Source organism: Artemia sp. Qi Xiang Cuo, chromosome 13, assembly GCF_049724085.1.
Source record: "Artemia sp. Qi Xiang Cuo chromosome 13, ASM4972408v1, whole genome shotgun sequence".
Classification (NCBI taxonomy): Eukaryota; Metazoa; Arthropoda; class Branchiopoda; order Anostraca; family Artemiidae; genus Artemia; species Artemia sp. Qi Xiang Cuo.
In genome coordinates this window covers 20,115,984-20,143,765 of record NC_142806.1, presented here as the reverse complement: position 1 = coordinate 20,143,765, position 27,782 = coordinate 20,115,984, and the positions used below count along the sequence as shown (strand labels likewise).

At 35.7% G+C, this 27,782-nt stretch overlaps 1 protein-coding gene across 3 annotated transcripts in view; it reads right to left on the bottom strand.

The window, feature by feature from the left end:
• LOC148945057 (guanine nucleotide-exchange factor SEC12-like) overlaps positions 1 to 26,273 on the bottom strand; it is a 45,646-nt gene extending 19,373 nt beyond the window's left edge. Inside the window, exons 1-4 of one of the 3 annotated variants that reach the window (XM_089098541.1) lie at positions 26,146 to 26,273; positions 20,449 to 20,600; positions 14,045 to 14,222; positions 5,235 to 5,316 (exon numbers count right to left, since the gene is read on the bottom strand). In XM_089098541.1, coding sequence (XP_088954667.1) covers positions 5,235 to 5,316; positions 14,045 to 14,222; positions 20,449 to 20,583 — 395 coding nt within the window. In that variant the 5' untranslated portion in view covers positions 20,584 to 20,600; positions 26,146 to 26,273. Of the gene's footprint in view, positions 1 to 5,234; positions 5,317 to 14,044; positions 14,223 to 20,448; positions 20,601 to 26,097 lie in introns of all 3 variants that reach the window. The other 2 variants (XM_089098543.1, XM_089098542.1) reach the window with 2 other exon arrangements.
• Between the last annotated feature and the right edge of the window lie 1,509 nt (positions 26,274 to 27,782).

The following is a 27,782-nucleotide window of genomic DNA, read 5'->3' as shown; positions in this document are numbered from 1 at the left end:
CAGTTCGTGGTAACGAACTGTAAGTAAGGAGCGACCCGGCTCAATGGTAACCGAAACTCTAGAAAACGGGTTTTTGATACCAATAAATACATCAAAAGAATCAGATTTCAATGCTGATTTCAAATATTTAATTTTCATAAAGTTTAGTGCTACCCATCAAAAGTTAAGCGCCTGAGAAAATTTGGCTGATTTTCAAAAAAAGGGGGAAAGACCCCCTAAAAGTTATAGAACCTTAATGAAAATCACACCATCATATTCAGCGTATCAGAGAACCCTACTGTAGAGGTTTGAAGCTCCTATCTACAAAAATGTGGAATTTTACATTTTTTGCCAGAAGAAAGATCACGGATACGTGTTTATTTGTTTGTTTGTTTTTTTTTGTTTTTTTTCCCCCAGGGGTAATCGTATCGACCCAGTGGTCCTAAAATATTGTGGGAGAGCTCATTCGAACGGAAATTAAAAGTTCAAGTGCCCCTTTTTAACTGACAAAGAAAAATGGAGGACAACTAGGCCCCCTCCCGTGCTCATTTTTTTTCCCAAAGTCATTCGATGAAAATTTTGAGAGAACCATTTTGTTCAGCATGGTCGAAAATATGATAAATATGTCTTTAAGGATGACTTAATCCCCCGAAGTTCCCAGGGGGAGGGCTAAAAGTTATGAACTTTACCCAATGTTAACAAATAGTATTGGTTATTGGGAAGTATACAGAAGTTTTCAGGAGGTTTTTTTCTGGGAGGGGGAGGGAAGGGTGGGTCGATGGGTATTGTGGGGGATCTGTCCATGATGGAAGTTTTCCTGGGGGCAGGGAAATTGCCAGGAAGGGGGCGCCGGACTTGCCAGCATTATTTATTGGTTATTTGGAAGTATACAACCATTTTCAGGAAGGATTTTTTCTGGAGGGGGGGGGGCTAGAGGAGGGGGTTACTCTGAAGAGTATTTCCGTGGAGGATGTTTCTTTGGGGTAAGGGACATTTCTATGAAGGGGGCGCCGGATTTCCAAGCATTATTTAAAAAACGATCAGAAATTAAATAAAAAAATTCAAGTTTTTTCAACTGAAATGTAAGAAGGAATATTAGAACTTAAAACGAACAGAAATTATAACGTATGTGAGGGGGTTGTCCCCCAACTCAAAAACACGCACATTAAGCTACACTTTTTTTTTATTGCTTTAAAAAGAGCAATAAATTATAATTAAACGGCTTTTGTTATTCAGGGGTTTGTGAATCAAAACTTTTTTTTTAACTTTTAACGTAAAGAGCGTGGTATTGACTAAGGGGAGAACCCCCTCATATACGTAATAACATATACGTAACAAAAAAAAACAATAAAAAAACAAGCGATACGGCTCAATAGTAATCGAAACTTTTAAAAACGGAATTTTGATGTCAATAAATGTATTAAAAGAATGTGTTTATAATGCTGATTCTAAATATCTAAATTTTATTAAGTTTAGTATTACTCATCAAAGGCTACGAACCTGAGAAAATTTACTCGACTTTCTAAAGAGGGGGGAAACATCCTCTAAAAGTGAAAGAATTTTAATGAAAATCACACCGTCGGATTCAGCGTATCAGAAAACCCTAATACATAGGTTTCAAGCTCATATATGCAAAAATCTGCAACTTGTATTTTTTGCCAGAAGAAAAATATAGGAATATAGAAGTTAGTTACGTAATTTAATTTGTAAAGAGATCCATTTATCAAAATGAAATTAAAATTTTTATGAAAATAAAAGCTTAATTAAATATAAAACTAAAAGAAATGAAATAAAAAAAAAAACAAGTTTTTTAAACTGAAAATAGGGAGCGACATTAAAACTTAAAACAAACAGAAATTATTCCGTATATGAAAGGGGCTGTCCACTCCCCAACGCCTCGCTCTTTACGCTAAAGTTTGACTCTGTCTCACAACTTTATTTTTTAAAACAATAAAAAACTTTAGCGTAAAGAGCGAGGCGTTGAGGAGGGGACAGCCCTTTCATATACGGAATAATTTCTGTTCGTTTTAAGTTTTAATGTCGCTCCTTACTTTCAGTTTAAAAAACTTGTTTTTTTTTATTTAATCAAATAACAAGGTGTACGAAAAATATGGTCCTATCTCACTTTCTACGGCTATAATCAAAGAAAGATGGGGATGGCTATGACACGTTTTATGGATGAAGGATGACAGATTGTCAAAGCTCATATTTTTTTCTGTCGTTCATTTAGAACTAAACGAAAAGCAGTTTTCTCCCTATTTTCCCCCCAATTGGGGTGGAAAGAGGCCATAAAAAAGGATTTAAAAGACAATAGGGAGTTCGTGTCAGGGAGTAAAGGGCAAAGCTTAGAATAGATTGAGGCGGAAGATTATACGCAGCTGCGCTTTTCTCAGGCGGTATGGTGCTCCAGCAGTTGTTAGTACTAGTAGTAGCAGTAGATAAAGATTTTAAGTGTTAGTTCATTTAACTAATAAATATTTTCTTAGACTATAACACAAATTACTAATTTGGTTAGAATGGGGGGGGGGGAGGGGCAAACAGGGTTCTAGAATCAAAATCAGGGGTATTCTTACAATTATTCACAAAACTTTCCATTTCTGCAAATTTACCAACATTTTTCATTTCTTTTGAAAATTTCCCTCCTCTCTCCCAGGAAACATTTATACGTACGGGCCTGGATACAATCACCCATGGAAAAAAGAACAAACACTTAAACACGCAACTTTATCTTCACCTTTTCACTTAAAATAAAATATTTTATCATTTTTTTTACCCCCCCCCCCCCCAAAGAAAAAATCCGTGGACCTTCCTTACAAGGTTCTAACTAGTTTGCACCCTTGTACAAAGAGATACAAGTCATCATATTTTCTGAAACTTGTCACAGAATCTTAGGAGGTGCAGTTTTGTTGTAAGTGTATTTGAATGAATGGAGCTGGTGTATGATTACATTTTTACTTATTTCTTTGAATTGAGAAAACTGAATTAAAAGATAATAAATAAAGTTTTTCATAAAAAGACTTTTATTCCCAAGCACACATAGATCCACCCCTTTGGGGAAGGGGGTTCAAAGAACCCCCTGAATAGGACTGGTCCAAAATATATCAGAACTGTATTATCAGGTGACCATATCCCCTCCCCCACCACCAAAAAAAGGAAGAGTCCTTTGGGACGAACTTAAAAGGAGAAGTCCTCCCACGTGTGTACATGTATGTTTATTTCTGCCCTCAATTGTGGGATGCAAAAACTTCCACAGATATTCGAAATTACTGTGTTTAAACATTAAACTGATTTTCTAAACACTAAATTTAACGTTAATTATTGGACACTGAATTCTTCAGGCAAAATTATGCTTAATCAAGTAAATTCTGGTCTGATCTTTTTTTGCAAAACTGTAAGTGGATCCCAGGGAGTCACGAGTACCTTTTTTATGGAGAGCAGGAGGGGTGTGCTCAACTGTTTCCGATTGAGATTAATCCTCCGGTTTGATAATTATATTGTGTTGGAACCATAATAGGTACGAATCAAACAGTCCGTGGTTACTAACGAATTGTTAGTAAGGAGCGATCCTGCTTAATAGTAACCGAAACTCTAAAAAAGGAATTTTAATACAAATAGATATATCAAAAGAATCGATTTATTATACTGATTCCAAATATATACGTTTGATTAAGTTTAGTCTTCCCTATCAAAAGTTAGGAGTCTCAGAAAATGTGTTTGATTTTTGAAAAAAGGGCGAAAGATCCCCTAGAAGTAATAGAATTTTAATGAAATCAAATCATCAGATCCGGCGTATCAAAGAACCCTATTGTAGAGGTTCCAAGCTCTTATATGCAAAAATTTGGAATTTCGTAATTTTTTCCAGAAGAAAGATCACGGATACGTGTTTATTTGTTTTTTTTTTGTGTGTGTTTGTTTTTGTTTTTCCCAGGGGTGATCGTATCGACCCAGTGGGCCAAGAACGCCGGGAGAGGGCTCATTATAACGGAAATAAAAAGTTCTAGTGCCCTTTTTACGTGACCAAAAAAATTGGAGGGTAAATAGGCCCCCTTCCACAGCCTCTGGGGAAAGGTTTTTAAGTTATAAAAATTTGCCCATTGTTTACGTATAGTATTTGTTATTGGGAAGTATACATACCTATTTAGGGTGGAGAGGGGAGGATAAATTTCCTCCCGGGGGGATTTTACATAGGTAGACTTATTTATGGAGAGGGAAGTTTCCAGGGGGTGAACTTCTCAGGGGAAATTTTATACTGGGGGAATTTGCCAGAATTCCTTTGTGTGGATTTTACGTGTAAACAATGTAAGGGTAATTGTCCGGGGCAAGTTTTCGCCCGAATTGAATTGTCCAGAGGATAATTCCGTGGGGAGGGGAATTTTTCCGTGGAAGTGGAGCCAAACATCGTGGCGTTTTGTTGTTGTTTTTTTCACCTTTCTTTCACCACATATTTCACCTTTGCCTCCGTGTGTCGCCTGCTGAATTGACAATGACTCAACTGTTAAATGAAACAAAGAAAATGCGGGTTAGGTTCGTAAAATTTCCGTTGAAGCCGTCTGTCTCTCTTCCTAAATTCAGGTTGTATATAAATTCAGACAATGATCCGGGAACAGGCAATAGTCAGCTCATGAACAAAACCATTCTCACAGGAGTAAAACTTAAGATAGAACAAAAAGTAACTTCGAATAACACGGATTAAAAAGTTTAACTTAGTTCAAGTGATAGTCTATTTAACAAGGGGTTTAATTTTCTTTGTGTTGCAAGTGTATAATAAGTCCTACCTCTGACACTATCTTCAGCCCTTTCTGTAAAGTACGAATTTCTCAGTAAGTTAAAAAGTAATTATAAAGAGAAATTTTTAAGTACAGAAATATGGCTAACTATCGACCAATTTCTGTGTTGTTTTTATTTTGCAAAATTTTTGCAAAATTAACATGCAAATTTCGTTTTAATTATTCATGCACGGCGACCCAAATTCAAAACCTCTCTTTGTCACAACTCTACTTTTAAAACAATCAAAAACTTTAGCGTAAAGAGCGGAGTGTTGAGGATGGGACAGCCCGTTTCATATACGGAATAATTTCTGTTCGTTTTAAGTTTTAATGTCGCTCCTTACTTTCAGTTAAAAAAAACGTGTTTTTTTATTTAATAAGCAAAAGGAACAATACGAGAAAATATAAGAAAAATTATAGAAATCATAATCTACCAAGACTAGGAGCTCTATGCTTGAAGAAGTCATTTAATAAAGCTTTAAAACTCACCAGACCACTTCAGAACTCAGTGTCACAGCAGAGTATTCTATGGGAGGGATGTCTTCAATTCCATTGGCCAAAGAGTCCGCTTCTCATAGAAAGAAAAAAAAAACGCTTTATGGAAAGCCTTTCGGAAACCAACCTGACCAAGTCCAATCTTTGCAGTTTCTATGGCTTTAGAGTAAATGCATTTTACTGACTATTAACAATCATTCATATCTACACGGGAGTTTCCTCAAAATTTGCATTATAAACGTTTTTAAATACTAGAAAAACAAGAATCCACAAAACCAAAAATTAGTTTTGCCATTGGACAGCAAATAATTTCTTAAAAGTCAATTTAACTAAGTTTATTCTAAAAGGTATTGAAAAAGTCTGTTTATTCTAATGAGTACTTAAAAACATTCTTCACATCAAAACCCAAAAGAAAAAAAAATCCATTTCTTATCACCACATGTTCGATGCATTAATATCAAACAGTTCGTTAAGTAAGGAGCGACTCGGCTCAATAGAAACCGAAACTTAAAAAACGGAATTTTGATTATAAAAGATACGTCAAAAGAATCAGCTTATTATGCAGATCCCAAATATATAAGATTCATCAATTTTAATGTTGCCCATCAAAAGTTACGAGCCTAAGCAAATTTGCCTGAGTTTTGAAAAAACGGGGGAGGGGTACACCCCCTTAAAGTCAAAGAATCTTAATGAAAATCACACTATCAGGTTCAACATATCAGAGAATTCTACTGTAGAAGTTTAAAGCTCATATATACAAAAATGTGGAATTTTGCATCTTGTGCCAGAAGGACATCACGGATGTGCGTTTATTCGTTTTTTTTCCAAGGGGTAATCGTATCGAAATAATAGTCCTAAAAGATCGGGAAAGAGGGTCTTTGAACGGAAATTAAAAGTTCTAGTGCCCTTTTTAATTGATAAAAAAAACTTGAAGGCAACTAGCCCCCTCCCACGCCCCTTTTCCCCAAAGTTATCCGATTAAAATTTTGAGACAGTCATTTTATTCAGCAAAATTTAAAGTTCCAATAACTTTGTCTTTAGGAATAACATGACCCCCACGGTCCATGGGGAGAGGCCAGTAAGCTAGGATATTTACCCATTGCTCACATATAGTATTTGATATTGGGAAGTATAGAGACATTTTTCGGGGAAAGGGATTTTGCGCTTGGGGTGGGTTTCCATAGGCAGAATTTTCCGTGTGAAATTTTACACTGGGGGGATTTGACAGAATTCTTATGCGAAATTCTTTTTATTTGTCTTACTATCTCTTTCCCAACTCAATGTTGCATTTAGAGACGTTCCGGGGGAATTATCCGTGAGTATTTTCAGCGTGTTGGGATTTCCGAAAAAATGTCCACGGAAGGATGGGGGGGAGGATTCCTGAGTGATCGAGAAAAAGATTAGAAATTAAAGTCTTTTTCAAATGAAAGTATGTTAAGGAGAATTTTTCAGGGTGAACCGTCAGCAAGAAATTTTACTGGGGGGGGGGGTGATTTTCAGCGAGGATGGAACTGTCCTAGGAATTTTAAGAGGGGGTGTATTTCACGTGGGGAAAGAATTTCCTCAGAGGAGTTTCCCGTGAGGGGTATTTTTCCTGAAGGGTGTGCCAGATTTACCAGTATTATTTGAAAAATGATCAGAAACAAAATATAAAAAAGTTTTTTAACTGAAAGTAAGGAGCAACATTAAAACTCAAAACGAACAGAAATTATTCCGTATATGAAGGGGTTTTTCTCCTCCTCAATACCTCGCTATTTCCGCTAAAGTTTGACTGTTTGTCCCAATTTAAAAGAACAGCTCCTCAAACCCACGGCCGTTTAATTAGAACATGAAGCCTTTTTAAAAGTATTAAAAGCTTTAGCGTAAAGAGCAAGATATTGGGGAGGGAGGCAACCCCTTCGTATACGGAATGATTTCTATTCGTTTTGAGTTTTAATGTTGCTCCTCATTTTCAGTTAAAAAAAAACTTTTTTTTACTTTAATCATTACAAGAAATGAAACTTCTTCGAGAAATTCTACTACTGTTTGCTTTATCATCACTGTCTAGCTTAGAGGTCGAATCTGTTGTTTTATGTTCGCTTATTCTTTCCCACCCTTATATTTTATTACGATACTATACCTATTTAAGCTCTTAAATATACGAGCGGTTCAGAGACCAACTTGACTAAGAGCATAACTTCACTATCAAATCTAAAGGTCGTGTTTGACGTATTTATAGCCGCTTATTCTGTTTCACTCTTGTATTTTATAATACCTGGAACCGATAGTATGTCAGTGCTACATGGTATTGATATTAATAGCTCTGAGCCCACAAAAGCGAAAATTACAAGAAATTTAGCATGAAGTTATGGGGACGCAGCGTCCATCCTTCGAAAAATCCCCCCATATAATACCCCTAAACGCAAAACTAAGCAGTCGCAGAGAAAGTACAAAATAGGTACATCGAATTGTCAATCAAATGTCCTAAGGGATAACAAAAGGATGATATATCAAAACAGTTTCAGGGTAGGGGCTGGTTGGTCTCCAATCACTGTTGACTTATAAAAAGAGACAGGAACTCTCAGTTTCCGATTGAGTGAGCATCCTCCGAAGTTTCTACAACCATGAGGAGGGGTTGGGGATGAGGAAGGGCCCCTCCTATACAGAATAAATTCTGCTAATTTTGGGGCTCACTGTTACTTTTTACTTTCATAATAACAACACAAAAAAGAAATATTCCCAGAAATCAAGAGGGATTAAATATCAATTTCTACATCCCCTCTCCGCCCCTTCCTTAGAACTAATTCTGTATTTACCTGAAGGCTCAATGAGAGTTAGGATATTTTGGCAATAAAATACACCCTTTGAGTTTGCTGCACCCTCCCTAACTACGGTAAAAAAGGGCGTCGGAGAAGGCTGGCTGCCCCCTGATCCCTTTTGAATCTTATAAAGGGTACAGAAACTTTCAATTTTTAATTGAATGAGCTCCCTCCAAAGTTTATACGACCACCCCTTCCGTTTGAAGTGACTTCGGGAAAAAATAAATAAAATCAATAACAATACGTTGAACCCTTATGGCTCTTTACTATATGCAACGCTATAGCATTGCCTCTGACTTAAACAGGTGAGTAGAACTTTCAATTTCTCTTCTAATCAATATCCGAAATTATCCAGGGGAATATGGGGGGGGGGGTCCCCCTGTAATTGTAAAAATTATTTTGATTAATTTTAAGGAAAAAAGATTTTTATTGTAATACACAATAGAAAAAAAAAACTGCGCGGGTCATATCCAGAGGCATACTACTACAACTACTAGTAATAACTCCCTGCAGCACCAAGCCCCCCGAGGCCAAAGCTACGCACACTCATCCTCTATCCCAATCTTTTTAAAGTCTCCCTTTTTATAATCACTACGTATTTTCCCTTTTTCAAAAATCATATTCAGAATCTTCAGTAATGAATTCAGCACCTAGGGCTTTATTACTTTTTGACAAGTCCCGATTGACTACTCCCTCTCAATTTTCAACATGCAAATACAATGTTTTGCTATTGTGCCACTTGGCTGCATCTTCTAGATCTTCAGCTATTCTATCCATGGCCTTCACTTCACATTTCCTTAATTCATATTCCCGGTCCAAACTTCCCAAGGATATGAGTGTTGCTATGAGACGCAGCTCTCGCGTTGATGTCGCCAGCCGGAATCAGGTAGTCTCATGCAGCAACTGAAGAGGACACTTGTTGCAAATCCGCATAGAATTCATCCTTAGCGGTAACGGTAGCATCACAAGTAGGGGCGTATGTGAAGAGAATGGACATATTTGCACGGTTTCCTTTCAGCCTAATCCTGACCAGTCTGGGAGAAACAGGTTCCCCCTCAAGAAATGCGTTTCTGCTTCTTTGGTTCATAATGAAACTAACGCCATTGAGCTATCGTCTATTCCTTAGTAGAAAAGGTGGAACTACTGTTGCGTTTTGGGGACTGTGATTACTGTGGAGCCAGAATTGGAGATTCTGGTCTCGGAAACATATAATATATGAATGCTGTACTTCTCCATGTCATGGACAAGGAGAGGTTGAGTGGCTTTTTGTTTGACAGATCTGACGTTCCAACTACCAATCGTTAGTCTTGATTTTGCTTGCTTTATGACTATTATTCCCAAATATATGGCTTCAGGGGCATAATTTGCAATGGGGCGGTGGGGCAACTGCCCCCTCCAGACCTCAGCTTGCCCCCCCCCCGCCGAAATTTCGTTTTTGTAAAAAATCGTGACAAAACTAAGATTAGCCTGCATAATTCAATCATCCAGAGGAACAGGTCAGTTTTCCTTAGTATATATTTGCCCTTATGGTTCTATATGGCTCATATATCACTATCATTTTACTTGATTTAGGAAAAGTAGCTCCAATTTTGCCCCCCCCCCTCCAGGATTTTGACGAAATTTCGCCACTGTATGGCTTGTTGATTTTTTTCTTCGTTACCATATTCGATGTTGTATCACCTGCAAGGAGCCCCGTAGCACGGTTGGCGTACTTACTTCTCAAAATTCACACCAATCCGGGGGTTGCGTCGCTTGCCGCGGACGTCATAGCCGTATTTATAAATTTTATTGGTTTGAGATCCATAGATATTTCTTAGGAATAAATAAAAAAAACTTTCCAAAAAAGATATTTTTCAATGAAAAACAAAGAGTCATATTAAACTTAAAATGAGCAGAAATAAATTCATATATTAATTTAAACTCAAAACCACCAGAAATTACTATTAAAGAATAAATGAAACGCAAAAAGAACTAACATTTCATAAACAATCATAGCAAACAAACATTCAACAGTTACCAATGTAAATGAATAAATAAATCTTAAAACTAGTATAACTTAAATTGATTATTCAAATCAAACTTAAAACGAACAAAAATCAGTACATACAATAGTTTGGCAACCGCCTCCTTGCTCCTTCCCTAACTGTAAAAGTCTAAAGTCTACTGCGTCAATCCCGTTTTATTGAAAACTATGTGTGTCTTCAACATATAACGTCTTAAGTTTAGTAAAGCTCTTTACTTTTCTTTGAAAAAAACTTCATTTAGATTTTTTTATTAATTTTTCTTTGTTTTTTACAGTCAAAGTTTCAAGTTTTTCAACATTCACCATTTCAACATCAAAGTTTCCTCAAAGTATCAAAACATCAAAGCTAAGTTTTTCTTTCAATATTAAAGTTTCAAAGTTCAACATCTTCCCCCCCCCCTCGACAGTCTCTGAAAGTAGTCACAAGTAGATGTAATAGCAGTTGAAAGCAGTCGCAATCACAGTTGCTGTTGGAAATAGACAATTTGCAGTTGCAATGAGTCTCATTTGCAGCTGCAATAGTAGCAGTAGCGGCCCTGTAAGTTTCAAGTTAATACCCTTAGCTGTTCCTAAACTATTGCAGATACGCCTTTTTGATAAATTGGATACAGACACTTTCGTTTGATTTAACTCAACAGAACCCTTGACATTTCCCGAAATTTTGCCTTAATACCCTTAGCCTTTACGGACACATCCAGGATCAAACATTCACACCTTTCCCAATGATAAATCCTGCATGTAAAAATTGACAATTTGCGTAATCGCAAGGTCCCCTGTCTTGCATGTATCTTCACAGGTCAGGGTAGTCTTTTGTATAGGCTGCTGTCCAAAATCTCAATCCTAAGCTCAGTCGGAATTTTCCTCTTATGGAGGATCCTCCCATGATGGTATTCTGCCTCACCATGCAATTTATCCCATTGCTGTGAGAAGGTTTGTATCCCCCGGGACGTGTCCACACGCCGGTAGGCCTTGGTGAGTGTGTATCCGAGCGGCCTTTTTTCTCCTCTACCTGTACTTACGGCCAGATAGTTGATAAGTTAAAATCAAAACCACTAGTCAATTTACTTGTATTTTTCTGATGTATCAACTACCACGAATTGGCATTTGAACAGTTCTTTTATGTGGTGTCGTCGCTAGACAGCTAACAGTGCGGTTAACAATTAAAAGTGACGTAAGCCCCATTTTATATCATTCAACCGTTGAGAGTCAATGGAAAAGACAAATGTAGAACAAACGTTAGCCCAAAATGGGTGCACACCCCAGTGAACTTTGAGTCACAATTTCTCGGAATAACGAAAAGTACACATACGCGCACTTTTTATCTTGGAACATTCGATAATCTTAAAATTATCTGAAATTCTACTTTTTTCGTGTCACATTGGGATTCTTTACTTTTTCATTTCATTCAAGTTTTGAGCAAATATTTTAACTTTTCCTGGTAGGTTCCTAGACACATCTTGATCTTTTAAACTTTTCAAAAGGTCTTTCTCTCTTTGTGAAGCAATTTTGTCCATTGTAAACATCTGAAGAGCTGCTTTGTCTATTTAATTTGATCAGGTATGTTTTATTATCAATATCATAAATGTTGTTTACTCGCATTGCAATGCACCTTTTCAGGCCAGAAACTGCAGCAACAACAACAGCTGAGGAAAATTTACTCTTCACATTTGATTTAGACCTCTTTTGCGTTTCTGCGTTTGGCCAATTATTTAATCACTTGCCAATTGATCAATTACAAATGCCTAATTATGCAAGAAATAGCAACCGCATAGGATCGAACAAAGTCTTGCAATGATTTTGCAGCATTTCAAATTTGTTAAGTCGCATTTGTGTTCAAAAATGATCGATAGAAAGAATTGCATCATGCAATGACAGACATCATGTCATGGAAATGCCTCGTGCAAAAAAAAAAATATTTATCCAGAAAGCTGAGCAGAGTCCTTTCATTTATTCTTTCGTTTGATTTTGTGTGTTCTGGGAGCAATACTTCGGGTTTTTGCTATTTTCTCTTTTTTTTTATGCCAGCAATTTTAGTTTCTGATTCTCAACCTTTAATAAGTTTGTTTAAGAAAAAGGACAACAGCACACTCTCTCTCAGTTGACCAATAATACCAAAATGTAAAAGAAAAAATATTTCCCATTTCCCGATAATATTTTTTAACTTTTACTTTAAATGACCCAACGCGTTCAGCCTCCCGAGTGCAAGCTGATACTACTACTACAAACAACTCACCGCAGCCCCAAGCAAGCTGAGGCCAACACAGCTACGTACACTCCACCTCCATCCTAATCTATTTAAGGCCTCCCTCTTTACACTCTTCCAGGAAGTTCATATTTCCCTTAAATCTTTCTTTGCGACATCCGCCCACCCCAATCGCGTAGACCTGCTTACTGTTTAGCCCTAGATGGTTGGCCCAAAAGGACAATACACCACTTTAAATAGCTAGAATTAAATATCTAATTCCAAAACTTGCACATGTGGTGTCTCGACGCTCAACAGTAAAATTATCCACCCCTCTTGTTACATACCTGTGGACTGAACGATTTGCACGAAAAAGAATCAGCATAAAAAGCAGGACATGAATCTTACTAAAATCGATAGACAAAAATAACAGCTTGATCATCTCAAATCTGACCAATGTTTAGCATTCGTGATTTCTTAAAACACAACGCAGCACCAGTCACATTCTCTAGATGACGTTACTGTGAGAAACCAGACTACTACTCCCGTAACGCTTTTTTTAGCCAAGCCTATCTTCACATTGCCCAAACATTGCAAAAAGCGCAGCATTTCAGGTTGTCCAAACAATGAGAAGACGACGAAGAAGCTGCACTCTTTTAAAATTTGGATAAAAATTACTAGACCAGAGGACACAGCCATAAGAAATATGAAGAGCAACAGCAGTATGATACAATATTGAAAGACCGGGTGTGTTTCCTGTGATGAATTTTCCGACAAGTCTGCAGACTTGCGACGAAAGGTCGATATATCATCAGATTCATTAATTTCAGGGCTATTCATGAACCGACCAAGAATTTTGATATTACTTAGAATTTTTCTTAGAGAATGATACAAACTTGCTTTATAAAAAGATAGTAAGACTTCCCTATTTTCCCATGTTTCAACTTATTTTTCAATCTAAAATAAAAATAAAGAGAATTTCAAAAATTCAATTTAGTAGATGGATAAATCCAAATCTCAGCTATGAATAATAGGTAAACTGTCGCCTTACGTTGAAACATTCAAATCGCAAGATTCTGGAAAAATAACATACCGAAAACTTGCACGGAGAAAAAGAAAACTTTAATGAAGACACTATTATCTAGAAAAATATTTAAATTTTCGAAGTTCCTTAACCATCATTATTACTTATTACCGTATTTATAACCTATTATCGTCACATCTTTTCATTAGAAAATTGTCACCCTTGGCAAAATTTCCAAGCAATGACCTTATTATTAATTTATTAAAAAGCCAGTTAAATCATAATAAAAAGGTCCTATTATATTAAAAAGACCCAATTATAATGAAAAGGCCCTATTATAATAAAAAGACCCTATTATAACGAAAAGGCCCTATTATAATAAAAAGGCCCAATTATAACAAAAAGGCCCTATTACAACAAAAGGCCCTATTGTAATAAAAACGTCTGATTATAATAAGAAAGACCTATTATAATGAAAAGCTCCATATATAATAAAAATGCCCTATTGTAACAAAAAGACCCAAATAGAATAAAAAGGACCTATTATAATAAAAAGGCCCGAACAAAAAGGCCCTATTATAATAAAAGGCCCGATTATGGTAAAAAAGGTCAATTATAATAAAAGAGTCCAATTATAGTAAAAAGGTCCTATTATAATAAAAAGGTCCAGTTATAATAAAAAGACCATATCATAATAAAAAGGTCCAATTATTAGGCTATAAAAGGCCCTATTATAATATGGTACCTACGTAAAACTTTTTGCCTTTTTATTCATACCTTGTTTCCTCCTTCTAGAAATTTTACAAATCACACATTGTTTGCTTAGTCCAACAGCAATGAATTTTTCGTTGTCTTGTTCATGTATGGCCATAGTATCTGCTTGCTCTGTTGTCGAAAAAGTGCCATCAAGAACTGAGTAGCCAGAATAACCATCATGCTCGATTCTCAAGAATGCCTAGAAATATACTATAGTTATCAAGAAATGCCTAGAAATTAAAATGTACTACACTCTCACACACATTCTATCCAAAAATGTCAAATACTACTATCAAGCAATATCTAGAAATTAGAATTACCAGTCAAAATTTGACAATCCAGAAATACAAGAAAATTGTAATTACAATGAATTAGGTGGACAACTTGTTACTGATTAATTCTTCCCTGGTAAATTTGGTTGCCCCTTATCAAACAGATCACAAGTAGTTAAATACCTGGATCATTATTCCAATCCTCTCTTTGTCGACAGTGGAGTACCCCAAGGTACAATCCTAGGCCCCCTTTTTTCTTAGTCATGATTAACAGCCTGGCTAACGAATTTCATGACATATAGAAAATTGTCGATAACCTTACGGTCGTTGAAACTTGCTAAAGAATGAGTGACGATATGAGCATCATCAATGACATTGCACAAGATGCCTCGTTCTGGAATATTAATCTAAGTCCCCCTAAATTCATGATAATACTAATGTGTTCCCTTAAATCCCCATCCGGTTTCCTTAAATCCCCATCCGATTTCCTTAATCCTATCTCCTGAAATTTGTGTGTACTCCTTTAAATTACTTGGCGTCATGATTTCTTCTAATTTAAAGTTGGGTAGCCCATCAGTTTTAGAAATATCAACCATAAAGCTCCAACATCATTCCCCCTCTCCTCAAGTTTCTAAATAAATTTGGAATACCCCTTTTCTACTCTTTAAGGATTTATACTTTCTTTGTTTACCCTCTTCTCGAATATATTTCTCCAGTTAGGCATCATTACATCTCCAGGGAAGAGCCAGATAAATTTGAATCTATACAAAAAAGAGTCATGCAAATAATTTTCAAAGAAGGTAAAGTTCGATATTATCTTCTTCTAAAGAAAGATAGGTTAGAAACTTTTGAGTACAGGAGAGGTATGTTGTGAAAGAATACAACAACAAACACTTGCACAGAACACATTTTCCGATGACATTTCCCATCCAGATTCCACCCTCCTTGGGCCATTTTCGATACTGTTTCTTCTTTGTCTCTCATTCAACACTGTATGAAAAAAAAAACTTTGTTCCCTTTTTTATGGAAAAAATAACCAAATATCCCGCTAGTTTCCCTCTATTATTTGGTGCTGGTGCTCCCCAAGTTCTGTATTTGTTCGACTGACAGAGATAGTATTGACTCAGATGAATTTTACTTACAGCTACAGGAATAAATAGACAGGGTCAACAGTAGAAATATAGTGTTTTTATTAGGAGATTTTGATGCCCAAGTCAGAAGAACTAGGGACAGATGGTATCCAAGCCTAGGTAAATTTGGTGTAGGAAAAGTAAACAGTAACGGTTACAGACTGCTGCAATTTTGTAGCTATAAAAATCTATTTATAACCAATACAGTGTTTGGTTGTAAAATGACCCGTTAGTTAATCCTTTGATGCCTGATGGTTCCCTCAGGAACCACAAATTTCAAAAGTTTTTATTATCAAAACTACAAAAGCTAGCCCATTGGGGTTGCTACCATTGTGTGATAGTCAACGAGCTCTATTCCCGGTATTTTTCTCAGTTTATGATCGTCCGCCTTTGGGTGAGATAATCACGGTCGAAGTAAGTACTTTTTGCCTCCTTGGATTTTTCAGAAAGGTGGGCCTGTATTTTTGTAATTGATAACGTAGTGATTTGTTCTAGAGTTTTTATTTCCCTGGCCTGGTAGAGAGGGGTCTGACAGTTCAAATGGAGTGTCGTTTGCATCAATAGTGTGAAAATTAAGGGAAGGGAGGGGCCTTAAGAATCGTGGTTCCTAGAGGAACCATTCGTCAGAAATGGGAACATTTTAGGCGACTGAACGTATATAGAGTGTGATCATGCTAATATATCCCGTAGCAACTGTTTTTACGCCACTATCTTATAATTTCGGATGGTTCGACCATGAGAAATAGGATCTGTACCTCTGAGGAACAATCCAGAACAGCTTGAGCTTGGGGCTGTCATTGTCAATAGTAAAATAATGAATTTTATTTAGCTAAATTACGAAACTTCTAGTAGATACAACTAGTAAGATTGACTAAGTTTTCCAACCAATATGTCTTTTCTAGGGTTGCAATGGACGAATCTACATTCACTGCAGCAAAAACAGTGGAACATGAGTACTCTACAATTATGAAGAAACTATGTTTACGCCCAATTTCATTGGCACAAGCTATGAATTTTGTTCTTTGTCCAGATGATACTTCTGACCTGGAAGACCTGCCAAGTGAAAATAATAACCCATCTGATCCGCAGTATGTTCCTCCTGACGAATTTTAGAAGAACTGTTCGAAGCTGAATTAGAAACCGGCTGAATTGAGGCCAACGACTGTGACAGTCAGGATGAGTCTCAAGCTAATGGATGTGAAGAAACCCGACCACAACAAGCCCCAAGTATTCCTACTTCCAAACCAATGAGACGACGAGACATTACTTGGAGGAAAGTAGATTTTGTCCTATCAGACGGTCTGTGGCAACATTAACTTCGAGATTACCAAGAAATGAGCGACAAGACCCCATTGGAATATGTCAGGTTGTTTTTCAATAAAGAAGTAGTAAACAACATACGCGATCAGACGACTGTATATGCAATTCAGAAAGATGGAAAGCAGTTAGGTGTTTCTTCGGCTGACATTGAGCGTTTTCTGTGAGTCCTTGCGTTTACAGGAATAGTGAAAATGCCCTCCTATCGCAGCTACTGGTCAAACGAAGCTCGTACCTCCGTGATAGCCGATGCTATGTCACGTGACAGATTTGAACTGATAAAGAAGTATTTGCATTTCAATGACAATGTATTGCACAAGCCTCAGGGAGACCCTGGTTATGACAAGATTCATTAAATTCGTCCCTTGATAGAAAAGGTTCGAGCCAACTTCATGAAGATACACCCAGAAGAACACCAGGTCATTGATGAGCAAATAGTTCCGATGAAGCAGCAAATATCGCTGAAGCAGTACAATCCGAAAAAATCACATAAGTGGGGATATAGGTTCATCTCCAGAGCGGGAATAAGCGGATTTGTGTATGATTTTGGAATGTACACTGTCAAGGGATCACTTTATACAAGCGATTTGGGGGTTGGTGCTGATTTTTTCCTTCGACTTGTGAGGAGTATTCCAAACCAGATGAACTACAAACTCTTTTATGACAACTGGTTTTCGTCACTAGACCTGGCCCAGACCCTAAATGATCAGGGTATACTTACACTGGCTACAGTTAGAGTAAACAGCTTTAAAGGCTGCGCTTTGGAACTAGATAGCAAAATGAAAGCGCAAGGAAGAGGCTCGTATGACTGGCGGGTGGAAACGCAGTTAAATGTTGTAGTGGTCAAGTGGTATGATAATAGGCCGGTTCACTTGATATCAACCTATGCAGCTGTGAATCCTGAAGATACCTGTGAGAGGTGGGATAGCAAGCGAAAAGAATATATAGAAGTGAAGAGACCACATTGCGTGAAGGAATACAATCGCTTTATGGGTGGCGTTGATCTTGCCGATTAGCTGATAGAGCTGTACAGAATTGACTTCAAGTCTCGAAACAAGTGGTACATGCAAATTTTCTTTTTCTTGTTTGACCTTTCCATTGTAAATGGGTGGATCCTATATCGCAGGTGTCTTCCTACTGGACAAACACGCATGAACTTGCTGCAGTTCAAAACGGACGTTGCACGCGCCTTACTGTCTGGCGCATCCTCAGCAACACCTAAGAGAGGTAGATCATTCAACGAAGATCTATCCCAAAAGAAAAGAAAGTATAGTTGCCGCTCACCAGACTTGACGAGACTCGACGGCCAGGAGCACTTTCCAGCTTGGACAGACAGCAAGCAGAGGTGCCGAGCTTGTGTTCAAGCCCACTCCAAGGTGAAGTGTATGAAGTGCAAAGTGGCTTTGTGTTTCACGTCAAATAGAAACTGTTTCCTATCTTACGACACTAGCTAGACGATGTGTGACTATGTGCTGTTACTGCCAGATGTTGCCTGTGGGAACCATTCAGTAGTTTCTTCACTTTCATCAATAAAAATTTTTTCTTGGCATTTTCGTTGCGGAATGACCTTAAATAAAGCACAGAAACAGGCGCGGAATTTTTTCCTCTCTTTTTTCAATATTCAGGCATCAAAGGGTTAACATGGCATTCACATGATAGTAAGACAGCCGATCTTACTCCCTATATTATTGTAAATAAAAAACTGGCAGGATCAATACAAGATACTAGGCTATATAGGAATTCTGTTATTGACGTTAAAAGTAAAGATAACTATCTAGTAGTGTCAAAGGTTGATTTAAGCTGAAATTTCAGAAGGGTAACTACCATCTGGAAAGCTATGACAATGGTAGACTCCATGATGAGTTTCTGGCAGAAATTTTCCAGGAAGAATTAAATATCAAACTAGAGTCTAAAATTCGATAATGGTGAAGATGGAAGGAATAATTTAAGGAAAATAGTTTTCAGAGTAGAAGATTGTGTATTAATGATTAAAGTTAAAAACACGGCATGGCAGATTAGGGGAAATGGTTTAAGCCTAGTTGAGCAGAGGAGGGACTTGTGCACTGAGAAAATGACTAGTATGATACTGAGAGAAATTAGTAGCAGTGCCCCCTACTTTTAAACCCATACAATCAAATTCAATGGTCAATGTTAATAAATACAATGTGTCATTAAAATAATATATAAACATTGAATGGAATATCCCAGTTGGGAGAGTGTTAGACTAAATATCTAAAGGTCACTGGTTCATTTCTAGGCCTACTATAAATATCTTTTTAGGAAGCTGCTAAGTCTTGTTTTGGTTGGGAAGGTTTCAATAACAGAATGTTAGTTGCTCATTTTATGACTAAAGAGCAGGGTATCAGTCATAGTAGCATAAGCCCCTGTAGAACCAACTGACAGAGATTGTAGTTACTCAGATGAATTTCACTTTGGCCTAAAGCTATAGGAACAAATGGAGGGGGTTACAGGTAAATATTGCATTTTATTAGATTTTGACACCCAGGTTGGTAGATGGTATCCAAGCCTGGGTAAATTTAATGTAGGAAAAAAATAGTAATGGTTACAGACTGTTGCAATTTTGTAAGTATAACAATCTAGTTATAAAATAAAAGTGTTTGGTCATAAAATGGCCCATAAGTTAACATTGTATTCACATGATGGTAAGACAGCTAACCTTAGGCTATTGATTATGTTGTTGTAAACCAAATACTGGCAGGATTGATACAAGATACTAGGGTATATAGGAATGCTGTTATTGATGTTCAAAATAAAGATCCCCCCACAATTGACACCACTGCTCTATTCAAATAAAATGCCAAAAAAAGTTTTCAATACCAAGGCACACCTTACTTAAGAATTAATCTCTTAGTGTGCTTAGTGCTTTCTGCTGGAATTGATTACTGACACTTAAGAAATTTTGTCTCACTCCAAAGAAAAATTAAAATAAACTCTTCAATACAAAAGTTTGTCAGTAATTTCTTAGAATACTATCCTGCTGCAGATAACTAGTGAGTGAAAATAGGCAGATAGGAATAGAGACATGTGAATTTCTGGAAGTTAATTATTAAAGACTATAATGTATAATTCAGGATTAAGGCACTGCCTTCAGGACTTTTGCTAAGTTGACTAAAGTGTAGATTAAACTTAATGTGAATACAGTTTTACCTGGGTTGAATTGCCCTTGGATGGTTTTTCAGGAAGACTTTGCTAAGTTGACCTTTGCATGGTTGAATGCTGTCTGGATTGCCTTGTTGAGTTTTCTTGATTTTAATTTTGTGCATACTAAATTTTGCTTTGGTAGAATTTTCATGGGTTGAATTTTATTTCCATTCAGTTTTGGCTATTTTTTAACATCATTTAATGATATTCAGTGAAAACAATCCATTCTATCCAAGAAAAACAAGCTTCTTTGTTTTTTCAACAAATATTATTGCAAGAAGCATTTTCAAGCATTCACAGTAAAAAAAAAATAGGGGCAGCCCAATCTTTTTGCTATTGTATGCAGATTATTGTCAACCAAAAGAAAGGCAGCATTAGGCTTACCCCTTGCCCTTCTAGGCTGAAATTAGTTATTATCTGTATAGCCCCCATATCACATTAACTTAAAAGTTGGTTCAGAAAACTTGGAGGCATAAGGGTTTCAAAGATTGTGACAAAGCATATATCAGATTTTAGTTAGAAGAAAACATTTGAAACAACTTACCAGACCATTGAAGGTGCCAGTGTTGCCTGGACCACCTCCAGCAATAACGACTGTGTGTGGATCTAAGACTTGGGCTGCATATGCAGGAAAAACTTTATTTTCAATGGTCTTTAGGATAACTGTTTTCCCATTCATCTCATTGGGTTATGCAACTATAAAAGAAAATAAAAATAAATTTTTCCTATACCAATAAAATTCATAAGGTGCAATTTACTTATTTCTTTCTAAGACAAGAGACTCTTTGGGAAATGTTCCCAAAATGTACAATTCCATCTTTATGAGGATAAAAGTGGAAATTAGCAATAGCTAAGCATAAATATAATTAAATAAATAAGTTACACACAACAAAAATTTTCTTTTTGTTAGTATAGTTTTTTCCCATTTTATAAAACAACATACATCCTCCATCATTTCTATAGCCATGGAGGAAAATACCATAAGGGTTCTTCCAAACTTTCCACCCTCAGATAGTCCTACATACTTTTTCAGAAACTTTGCTTATATACAACTATGCTTATAGTAGTTCTTGTTGTAAACAATGTGGAATTTCATTATTAAGTCCTCCATTAAAAAGTAACTAAAGGGAATGCTTCCCAAACACAACTACACAGAGATTTATTCAAAGGACCCATTTCTCATTAAGATTATTGGTTTTGGTATATTGGGGGATACAAATAACAAAAGGTAATACAGTCAAGGAGCTATTTTAAGAGAGTGAAATTTAGACAAACCTAAATGAACAATTGCACTCAAAGCTAAGAGCTGTTTTTAGCAAAGCATATAGATAAACATAAAATTAGACTTGTAGCAAAATGTAAAATGAATAACAGTAAAATATTTGGACTGTTTTAATCTTAGTTTTAGCATTAATTGTTATATATCTTACTGTAAGTCTAATTTTATATCTATTTATTTGCCTTGTTGAATAGAGCCAGATATAGAGCCACTTAGATATAGAGCCAGAATATTCACTTAGTTTCATCTAAATTTTACTGTCTTAAAATAGCCTTTTTTTATTTGCATAATGGAATGGCAGTGTTGTTATTTATATTGGAAGAAGGTTGTATGGGTTTGACTGGAGTTTCCTAGTGTGTGTATCTCAGACCCTCTGGCTTCAGCAAGAAATAAATTACAAGTAGATTTTGTTAGTATTTCCAAAGAGACAAGCATGATAGCTTAAAAATTCTGGCTAAAAAAAAACATTGCAAAACTAAGAAAAGCAAAAAATTAAAAACTGCCTCTGTGCAGGACATTTTTTCCTGCAATTGTTATACTAATAAGCAGAAAGCGAGAGTGCTTAAAACTGCCAGTCTTTGACATATTTGTAGCCAGAATGAAATATTGCCAAAGATATGAGGCTGGTAAAATAAAAATAAAAATTATTGTAATTCTATTTCCATGAATTTATGCTATCATTACTTCTGTTCTTCATACAAGTCTGAGTTCAAAACAACATGTGACAAAGATTACTGTTATTTAATGTGTGACTAGGTACTACTTAGTATTACCTATTTAAAGGGAGAAGTGGCTCTAGCAATGAAGCTGTTATTATAATTTGGCAACAGTACAAGTATTGGATTTTTTATGTATGTATATTTCATATATTTTCTCCCTTCTATTACCATTGCAACACAATCAGCAAACTTTGCATACAACCTATGGTTATGTATGGGCCCATTCATGAAAGCAGAGCTTGGATGCAATTGTCAGGGCAGCCTCCATTGTATTTGGCAGCAGTGTTGAATGGGAATCCAAATGGTACTACTATTTGCTATTATAGTGTTTAGTTTCAAAGAAGCAATCCACAAGAGTAGGTAAAGGTTATACACAAGATGTAAAACACTATGCACAAAACCTAGAAAAATATAGATTAAGATGAAAGAGACCCTGAAAAATATGATTCATAAAAAATTCTTGCACATTATAAAGTAAAAATTTTGTTATAATTGTGGTTTATTATGAAGTTTCATAAATTTCTTAGGGTTATGTCTCATGATATTAGAGGAGGGGGTGCAATTATCATGGTAGCAACCATTATATTTGGAAAGACTGTTGAATAGGCAGTATCTAGGATGAGAGACAAGCCTTATGATGAATTTTTAAGAGCTGAAATTATCTACACTGGTTTACTGACAACAAAGAGCTGATATGCTTATGACATATAAGCTTACTTCATAAGAACCCCCCCCCCCAAATCATTTGTCAATTTCTGAAAATATTGGCACTGACAAGTAGACATTCAAAAAAGCTGTTCAAGCCATCTGTCAAAACTCAACACTGATAGAAAGTGCAAAAGTGCATTTGCTCCAAAGTGCAAAGTAAGGTAATAGGGAATTCAACAGAACTATGCTACTCAATTGTTGGTTCTAGGTGTTTACCCCCACAGAAAATACCCCCCCCCAGACAATTAGGCTTTCAAAATTTGAAAAAAAAAATTCTGTAGGGAGAAGGAATTTTGGTACTTGTGTATTATGTGCCACTCATGCAAGTTTATGCTGTGTAAAATTCGAAAGCACACCAGTTTTTTTGTTACTTTATAAATAACTTTGGGTTATATATTTGCAAATTAGGGGGGGGGGGTAAGTATAGTGGGTCTACATGCAGTAATCTGCATATTAGATAGATAGATTTTGAGGTGTATTTTAAAGCCAACCATGAACATAGCAAAATAACATAAATGAAAGGCACAAATAACATAAACTTTGACCAGTGATCATTATAAAACACTTACATTAACCTAATAATAGTACTTAATACTTGGAAAAATGGTCATTGAAAAAAAAAAACACTTAACACTAGGAAAAAAAACACTTAAATGAAACATTACATTTACTTTATACTGGGATTTTTTTTTTGTTTTTTAGTTAACAAAATTTTCAGATAGGCCTACCTCGCTATTATTCTGTATTTTTTTGTGGCCATACCAAGAAAGAATTGTTTTCTGTCTTCAAACTATCCAAATACTTTAACCCTCCCCCCCCCCTTATGTGTGGATATATAGCCCAAATTATATATTTCCCATATATTCTGTCACTTGTCTTTGTCTTTTTCTTGTGCTAAGCTGAAAAAAATAATAAAGAAACCAGTTTGTTCTCAAATTTTACACAGCATAAACTTGAGTGAGTTGCCCATAATACACAAGTACCAAATTTCCTTTCCCCTATTGAAATAAAAAAAAAACTAAAATAAAGCCTAGGATTCATCTGGTCTCATTAGGGAAAGGGGTGGGGTGCATCTGTCACAGTTGTCACTGTCATATTTAGAAATAGCATTTAATAAGAAATAAATAGGATTTCTCCTTAATTATTATAGTGTTTCTAGTGAGTTTTTGCTTTCCTCAATTAGCCTAGTTTATTAGTTAAAAGATGAACATATTACTCATTTCACATTTTATTGCTCTTTCCAAATATCTTGACCACTGCAAGATACAAGTATCTTGATTATTACTTGTAAATCTGTCCTAGCTGCCCCTTCCCCTACATAATAAGGCTGGATATAGTCCCATAATATACACAACATGTTGCTAATTTTCATGGTTTGCATTATTTTGCAACCTCATTTCTCATCAATGTAGTCTCATAATGCCAATAAAGCCAATTAGTCAGACTGAGTTCAGAGCCCATGGAAGATTAATTTATACCCTTGGAAGATGTTTTCAAGCTTCTGTGCTCTTTTCCTATTTCTAAGGCTTAGAAAATGGCATAAGAGGCATAACTTTACTTATTTTAACTCTAAAAAATTGTATGTTTTTTCTTAATTTTGGTTCAAGTCTGCTTTTCATTGCCTTGGTGTTTTGACAACATAACTTCAATGACTTTAGTAGGCTAGGATTTAACTACAAACTAGAAGACGCATTTTTCTGAATTTGGCAAGATTCTAGTTAACTACTGTTTCCTATCTTGGAAATGAGTTAGGTTAGGAAACTCTCAGGGATGAGTCTACAGACTAAAGTAGACCTATGTCCCAGGAAGGTACTTTGAAGTAGCCTACCCAGTAAATATTTACCAAATCATATTATTGAGTTAGGAATAAAGTGAATACACCATTTGGTGCCTTTTTTTATGCTGATTACAAATATAGGCTAATAATCATTTCTATTGGAAATGAATTTCAGCCCCCCCCCCTAACCTAACCAGCAAATATTTACCAAATCACATTATTGAGTAACAACTAAAATGAAGGTAAATTTCTACCAAATCATATTATTGACTTATGCATAAAGTGAATATACCAGTTGATGCCTTTTTTTTATGCTGATTACAAATATAGTAATTATTTCTATTGGAAATGAATTTCAGCCCCCTCCCCTATATATGCCAATTCAGGGTATATATTTCTACAACCTAACCTAACCCTGAATTGGCATATATAGGGGGGGGGGCTAAAATTCATTTCCAATAGAAATTATTATTATATTTGTCATCAGCATAAAAAAGGGGTCAATATATACCAAATCATATTATTGAGTTAGGACTAAAGTGAATACACCATTTGATGCCTTTTTTTTATTGATTACAAATATAATAATCATTTTTTATCAGAAATGAATTTCAGTCCCCCCCCCCCCTATATATGCCCATTCAGGGTTAGGTTAGGTATAGCCTATATAGGGAGGGGGGCGGATATTCATTTCTGATAGAAATGCTTATTATATTCATAATCAGCATAAAAAAAGGCATCGAATGGTGTATTCACTTTAGTCCTAACTCAATAATATGATTTGGTATATATTGACCAAAAAAGGCATCAAATGGTGTATTCACTTTATTCCTAACTCAATAATATGATTTGGTAGAAATTTACCAAAATGAATAGGCCTAGCCTATCTACCATTTGATACCTTTTTTATGCTGATTACAAATATAATAATCATTTCTATTGGAAATGAATTTTAGCAATTGGTCAATATATACAAAATCATATTATTGAGTTAGGACTAAAGTGAATACACTATTTGATGCCTTTTTTTATGCTTATTATGAATATAATAAGCATTTCAATGGGAAATGAATTTCAGCCCCCCCCATCTATATAGGCAATACCTAACCTAACCCTGAATGGCCATTTATAGGGGGGGGGGCTGAAATTTATTTCCAATAGAAATGCTTATTATATTCATAATCAGCATAAAAAAAGGCATTGAATGATGTATTCACTTTAGTCTTAACTCAATAATATGATTTTGTATATATTGACCAAAATGATTGCCTAGGTAAAAATATACCAAATCATATTATTGATTTTCAAATAAAGTGAAATGCACCATTTGTTGCCTTTTTTTATGCTGATTACAAATAGCCTATAACAATCCTTTCTGTTGGAAATGAATTTTAGCCCCCCCCCCCTAAATATGTCAATTCAGGATATATATTAGCACAAATGGGGGTGGGGGTTAGGTTAGGGGGGGCTGAAAATCATTTCTGATAGAAATGATTATCCTACATATTTGTAATCAGCATAAAAAAAGGCATCAGATGGTGTATTCACTTTATTCTTAACTCAATAATATGATTTGGTATATATTTACCAAATACCTTTCCACTGTAGGTTTCTGGCCCTGGATTCATTATTGAAAGTTTGATTTTTATAGGCCTAGGCTAACTCAACCCCTCTTCAAAATAGCAAAAAGTAGCTAAACTAAAATTTTACCCAGTAGTTCCCTCCAATGAAATTGAAATACGATGATGGTTAATTTACCGTCAACTCTTGCAAAATTCGATGATGTTGTAAGACTGGAACTGGAATAAGGAAATCTTCTTCTATTTAACAGCAAGCCAGGAATTTAAGGAAATGCCAGGAATTTAAATTTGTTCTTTTATTTCTTCCCTTATTTACCGTTTACGTCAGGAAGAGACGAAAAATTCCAGAGCGTCCAAATGCATAAAAACGTAGCTTTTGATAGTAACATGTCTTTTAAAGGCAGGGCGCATTTATTTCACTATTAAGAGTGACACTTACAAGGGATGGGCTGTTGTTACACCTATATTTTTTTTTATTATATTTTTGGGTATTCACAGTGAAAAGTAAAAAAATATCCCTTAAAATTGTTAATCTTCATTACAAAACTTGACCCCCCCCCCCTCCTTATTTCTATATTTTTATGAATTGAAACCCTTTTTTGTTTTTGAAGCGGAAATAACAATGTGTTAAAAAAAAAATATGAGCCAATTCAGGTGAAGCTCGGGACTTTTATTTCCCCAAACAATTTTAAATGACTATTTTGAATACTGCCCCACAAGAAAAATAAAATAAGTAGCTAATACCATTAAATTGATCTTCGATTACATTTTTTAATCTCCCAAGAATATGGTGGAAGGAAATATATCAGATGCATATGCATAGGGCGAATTTGGTGAAGCTCTGAAACGCTGCGTCTTAATTTCTCATTCATGTGGATGTAACCTAAGATACTGTGAAGGAAAAGCCAAGTAAAGATTGCATTTTTACATCTGCAGTAAAATCTTTATAAATATCTTCAAGAACTAATCATTCTGGACTTGGTTTAAAACTAACTTTTACTCGGATGTAACATATAACATATTGAATCATTATACAGCAAAGAGAGAAAAAATAATTGGAAAACATGACTAACATAGGAGTTTAGGCTTTTCATTTTCTTGCTTTCCATAGAATGGTATCCGGGATTTCCAAAGAGGTTAGGTCGGAAATCATTCTTTGGACGTGCAGAAGATAAGCCATGGTTCTGTATTGAATCTATTGCGCATTGGACCTTTATTATTTTTAACTCAAAGAATTGACGATCTACTCAAGCATTAAAGTTAGGCAGACACGTCAATGTCATCATAAAATTCTGCAAAAAAGGAATTTCAGTTCCATTTTTCAATTTAGAAACACACTTTCAAAAATTAACTACCCCCCTGATTATTAGCTAGATCGGCTTCGCTTAAAGAAAGACATCTCATCAGAAGTTAGGAAATCATATTTAATTTGTCAAGATTGACATGAGGGAAATATTCTTTTAACTTCTGAGGAACTTTCTTTAAATAGAGGAACATTTAACTTTATTTGCCCGGACTTTGCAAAGCATGGGGAAAAACTTTTAACTAGTTCTTAGAAAGCCTCTTTTCAGGTGATTTCCCGTTGTATCTTGGTCTGGAGCTTGATATAAAACACTGACTGAACAGCCTTTTTTTACCTCTTGCACCTGACGTTCCTCGACCACACTCTTTTCATTGCTTACTAACTCGTGTAATTGAAATTTGCGCCAAAATGCATATATTGTGTATTCCTCTATAATCATTTTTTTCTCAGGATTTTGTGTATATAACTGAAAGCGAGCGGTGTAAAAAAAATGGGCTTTGCGTACCGTAAAT